Source organism: Chiloscyllium plagiosum, chromosome 21 (assembly GCF_004010195.1).
Source record: "Chiloscyllium plagiosum isolate BGI_BamShark_2017 chromosome 21, ASM401019v2, whole genome shotgun sequence".
Lineage (NCBI taxonomy): Eukaryota > Metazoa > Chordata > Chondrichthyes > Orectolobiformes > Hemiscylliidae > Chiloscyllium > Chiloscyllium plagiosum.
The window spans coordinates 23,354,536-23,360,345 of NC_057730.1; the positions used below are offsets into that span (position 1 = coordinate 23,354,536).

Consider the following 5,810-nt stretch of genomic DNA (forward strand, 5'->3'; position numbering starts at 1 on the left):
CCTATCACCTTCATCCCCTCCCCCACTCACCTACTGTACTCTATGCTACTTTCTCCCCACTCCCACCCTCCTCTAGCTTATCTCTCCATGCTTCAGGCTCTCTGCCTTTATTCCTGATGAAGGGTCTTTGCCCGAAATATCGATTTTACTGCTCCTCGGATGCTGCCTGAACTGCTGTGCTCTTTCAGCACCACTAATCCAGAATCTGCAGTCATTGTTTTTACCTAGTTCCTCTCCATTGGGCCACCTATGAGCTAATACTATCCTGATGCCGACTGGGGAGGTATTGCGTTTCAATACCAGATCTCGCTTGGGATCACAGTGTACAGACTCCTTAGAGGGATGATAGTTGTTTCTTCACTTCCCTGAAAGTTAAAGCTTGGCTAAGCAATCATTTCCAAAGCTGATCTTTCTTTAACTGTTGTTACAAAGGTGCCAGGATAGAGGCCAGGTTATACATGAACTTTCCGCAATAATTACAAGTCCAAGTAAAGACCTAAGTTCCGTACAGATATAGGATACAGGGCACCTTTGATTGCAGTCAGTTTGCCTTCCAATGGGTGTAACCCAATCTTGTTGACACTGTAGCCCAAGTAGGTCACTTAGGATGCCTGGAACACATTTTTTCCTTCTTATGCATACGCCAGCTTTGGAGAAATGTCTCAGGATAATGTCCAAGTTCTCTAAAATGCTCCTTGTTGGTCTTCCCTGCTATTAGCACACAATCTAAATAAATGGTGACCTGGGGTAGACATTGTAAAATGTTCTCAATCTTCCGGTGAAAAATTGCACAGGCTAACAATACCCAAAATGGCAGTCTCATAAATGGGTACAAACCCTTATGGGTATTAATTATAGCATACTTCCACTGCAATTGCAAGTTTACATGGCTCATGTCCAGCTTCATGAAGTCAGCTTACCCCACTAACGTTGTGTATAATTCCTCTATGCAAGGGCTTCGGATTTGTCCAGATGTGAAAAGTGGTTCACCACGTGTTTAATATCCCCTCACAATTAGTATGATTGGTGCTGCCCATTCCACAAACTGGCACTGGGCAGCCTGCAGAATCGTGGAATTGCTTTCTGATCAACATGCAAGGTAGCTTTGGCTCCTCTGATAGTCCTTAGACCTTCCTGAAAGACTTCCAATTGTTTAATTTGGACAGTCATTTACTGAGCAAAAAATGTTGAGCCAATACAGGTGAATCTTTCTCAACCAATTTTGCCTTCAAGCTTGAGCCTGAGCCTTTTAATACAATCACTAATAACTGAACCAGCTGCTTTTCATAAGAGACTGAAAGTGAAGTTGTACTCTTAATCTGCAAAGATTTCCCACTATAGGTTCTCAATCTAGCTGAGGTCTTGAACACACTTAAGGGTTGGAGTCCAGATGTGGATTTTGGTAAAGATTCTGCGATCACTGAAATGGCTGTGCTGGCATTGGCCTCCACGAGAACCAGGTGACCATTTAACAAGAAATCTACTTTGATTGATTCTGATTTGAATGTTCTAAATCAATTTAACTGTTCCAAACCAGATGTAGGTGGACTTTCCGGGCTGTGCACACTCCTAGATATTGGCCTGTGAGCTTTCTTATTCAGTTTAGGTTTATTGGGTCTCTTTTGCTGTCTCAAGTCCGTTTATCGGCATTAACTACAAAGGCTTGCTGCCTTGGATCCTGAAGAAAATTTTTAGTGTTAGGCTGCGGCTTGGCTTTGACTTGGGGATATTTCTGTGGGCTGACCTATAGTTCCTCTGTTCAGGATATGTCCTCAGTGAGGCTATGCAATTGCCTTCACTCAAGTTATGTTCCCCAAGCTCAGTAGGATTGGCAAGGATGTCCACTTCCATTGGGAATACTCTGCAACTCATATGCTCCACTTGCTCCATTTTCCAATGATACAGCCAGTTGTAGTGCCTGCTTGAAGTCCAGTTGGACTTCAGCCATAGGTGCTTTTGCAACATTAATCCCACATATGAAACCATCTTAGCATTTCAGTAAGGATTAAACCGAAGTCACATGCCCTCTGCTAGTTGTCCTTAACCTAGTCAAAAATCCCAACACAGATTCCCCTGGTTCTCAAATTGCTGAGTAAAACTGATTGTGTCTCAGGCACTAGAGGAAACTTGGCGTTGGAATATTCCTTAACTAAATCCGTCAACTCTTGCAAGTTTCAATACTGAATGGACTCAAAAACTCTTAACAGTCGCCTGCACCTGTGTTTTTCTTTTTGCTGCTGTTTACCTATTATTTACTTATCTATGCTATTTAATTCTGTGATGTGCCTGTATTGCTCACAAGACAAAGCTTTTCACCATGCCTCGGTGACAATAAATTCAATTCAATTGAATTCAATTCCTGTGCTTCAAGGAAAGTTAGGCTCCTACAAATAAAAGCTGCTGGTCCACAATTGTCAGGAGAATTACTCACTGCTTTTCATCTGCCTCAATGTCATTTGCCAGGAAAGAAATAACACATTACTTCCAAACAGGGGCCCAGTTTTTGATGGCAGGATCAAATGAGCAAACTTCCCAAAGAATGGCATGATGCAAGAAATGCTTACCCTAACTCAACGAGCATGCTTTTCTCTCATGTTCACTGAAAAACTTCCACATAGGCTGGTATCCCGGACCAAGTCACCCTTTATTTACACATGAAGAGTCCTTGACACTGATCCAGCTCCCTCAGAGCCAGCGTTCGAGTGAACAGAATGTCTGACACTCCTGTTCATATCTGTAAGCCAGGGCTCCCTGATTGAATCAGATTAACAGCCCCAGAGAACTCATATTCTGAGGTCCATCTGACTGATCTCGTTGCAATCACTACAGGACTTAAACCTGTGCCTTCTGGACCAAAGGTAGGGATACTATCAATGCATCTCAAGAACCCTTCCAAGAATCCAGCTTTTTATTAAAGTTTCTTTTTTGTTTTTATTTTTGTTTATATCCAGAAGCATTAACTCACACAAAGGAATGACTTTTCTCCCACACCACATCATCTGAGAGTGCAGAACTCAGCTCTTTTTAAAATATGTCTCATATAGAACCCATCTTTTTTCTTAACATAAGAACTTAGCTCCTCTTTTTTTCTTTCCCTATCCAAAATTGATTCACACAACCAAATGGATTTTTTCCCACCATCAAATCACCTATTGTACTTTCACCAATTAACCACCTCCATTAAATTTCTCGTGTTTTCCAGTCATTCAAATTATGCAATTAAGTTCTGAGGCAGGGTCACTGGACCCAAAACATTACCTCTGATTTCTCTCCACAGATGCTGCTAGACCTGCTGACCTTTTCCAGCAATTTCTGTTTTTGACTTTGATTTCCAGCATCTGCAGTTCTTTTGGTTTTTAAATTATATGTAATGGCTGGCAAAGACATTGAGGGACAGGTAGACAAGATGTTGGGAGCTAAAGCACTCTCTTTTCTGCAGTGCCCATTTTCTCCGGGTATTTCAAGAGTATGGGGGCACTCCTCAGATTCCTGCTCCAAGAGCACCTGTGTATAAATGTAGTTGCATAAAGGGGCAAACGATGGGCAGCTATGAACTCCTCCACTGCCTGTTGCCCGGTCTATTTGGCTAGATCCAGAGGTAGACAAGAGGTTGGGAGCTAAAGCACTCTCTTTTCTGCAGTGCCCATTTTCTCCGGGAATTTCAAGAGTATGGGGGCACTCCGCAGATTCCTGCTCCAAGAGCACCTGTGCACAAATGCAGTTGCATAAAGGGGCAAACGGTGGGCAGCTATGAACTCCTCCACTGCCTGTTGCCCGGTCTATTTGGCTAGATCCAGAGACAGACCCATGAGGAGGTTCTTCAACTTGCCCACATCCGCCACAGCAGATGCCTAAAGATCAGAAGCATGGGCCTGAAGTAGAACTAAAACCATAACAAAAACAGCCAACAAACAATATATACACGGTCCACGGACTCCAAAGCAGCATAAAATAAACAATTTGTTGGGAGTGCATGAATCACCGTAATCAATGGTTAAAGAATACAGCTCTTTATATATTTTCCAAGCAACATATTCATAGATATTACTTCATACCTCTGGTGCTGATAGGTCAGGGATACTACCACAGTGCCAAAAGAACCCAAGGTACCCAGCTCTTTTTTTTTAACCAACTTGTTCAGAGCTGTTATTATAGACTGTGCCACAAGATTCCTGGAATGAAGCTTTTGTTTTGTATCTAGACATGCTCTTACTCACAACTGAACATAATTTTTTTCCATCACCAAATTACCCCTGGAATGTCTTTTAACTTTTTTCATTTTCTATATCAAGAAGTGTTCTGACACAGACAACTGAACAGTTTTTATTTCCATTATCAAATCTAGAACCCTGTTCTTAAAAACAAAGTTCTCCGAGCATCACCTGCTTTCAAACAATTCTGGAGCTGTTCTGCCACTTAAAGGGACCCACATTTCTAACACTAACAAAACACACATTTGGTGAGGCTTTTAGAAAGTATGTCTTTTAATTTAATTTATATTTCAATGATCCCCTTTAGTTTGGTTCAGGGAAGTTCAATTCTTAGCTCTGATCCACAAGTCATGAGTCGAGCTGCATTTCAGGAATTGAGCGCCTAATACATGGGACAGCATTGCTTTTTCAGTGGTGGCAGCACTGAAAGAGGACTGCATTGTGGTAGAATCTCTGTGGGGCTCCCAGTTCCTCATTGTAACTTCCATCTATTCTATTACATACCTGTATTTCAAACTATTTTTTGTGCCAGGGTTCTGAATGCCAACTCGTACAATTCCATTTTCAGGAACTCTTCCACCAAACCACACACAGAGCTCCCAATAGATTCGGATTTTCTGGTGTGGAGTGTATAGGAGTGGTTCATCACGATGCTTGCAATAAAGAGCATTGATGGAGTGCTGGTCTGTCACACTGGCTAGCTGAGGATCAGTGGGCCCAACAATGTCCATCCACAGTGAACCTGCATTCATGCCTCTCAGTGCCAATGCCAACACAGGCCTTGGATCAGCATCATCTGGAGTGTAAACAGAAGGCAGTTTACCTATGGAAAGAAGAAAATACAGTAATCATACCAACCGGCAAATGTTAAAACATACATATCAAATAATTGATGTTAACTATGGGTTTGGATTCTAATTGTTTTTGTTTGTTGGAAAGTTTTCTAAAGGGTTGATGAGAATGATTGAATTCAACCCAGGATTAGGTGGCCAATTGTTCAGGAGGAATAAACAGTGATTCTGCTACTCCAACTATGTTAGAAATCACAACTTACTGGTCACATTTGGCTTTACCTGCACTCTCTGCCAGTAGCCTGTATGAAGGGTAGAGTAATCGAAGGCCACAAATATCCAAACCATTGCCAAGGATGAGCTGCAATGTGTGATGAAGGGCTACGGGATTAATCAATAAGTTTTCAAAGAGTAGCGCCATAGTAACCTGAAATAGAAAAATGCTGAGATGAGTCAACTGGTTGGCATTTTAATTTTTAGTAAATGTCTAATCTTCACAAAATAAAAGGATCATTTACAGATGAGAGTTTGCCAGCAACTCTGTGCAGTGGTGGCGTGATCCATTGTTTATTTCCCCAAGGAAGCATCTATCTCACTGATAAGGTATACACTTAAGAGTCATAGAGATGTACAGCATGGAAACAGACCCTTCGGTCCAACCCGCCCATGCCGACCAGATATCCCAACCCAATCTAGTCCCATTTGCCAGCACCCGGCCCATATCCCTTCAAACCCTTCCTATTCATATACCCATCCAAATGCCTCTTAAATGTTGCAATTGTACCAGCCTCCACGACATCCTCTGGCA

The 5,810-nt window shown here is 42.1% G+C and overlaps 1 protein-coding gene across 8 annotated transcripts in view; it reads right to left on the minus strand.

The window, feature by feature from the left end:
• The window catches only part of LOC122560658 (dynein axonemal assembly factor 8), a 102,053-nt gene that overhangs the window by 47,122 nt on the left and 49,121 nt on the right, over window positions 1-5,810 (minus strand). For 7 of the 8 annotated variants that reach the window (XM_043711543.1, XM_043711538.1, XM_043711537.1 and 4 more), the window contains 2 exons: window positions 5,285-5,429; window positions 4,716-5,034 (listed from right to left, as the gene is read on the minus strand). In XM_043711543.1, coding sequence (XP_043567478.1) covers window positions 4,716-5,034; window positions 5,285-5,429 — 464 coding nt within the window. The remainder of the gene's footprint in view (window positions 1-4,715; window positions 5,035-5,284; window positions 5,430-5,810) is intronic. The other variant, XM_043711541.1, reaches the window with a different exon arrangement.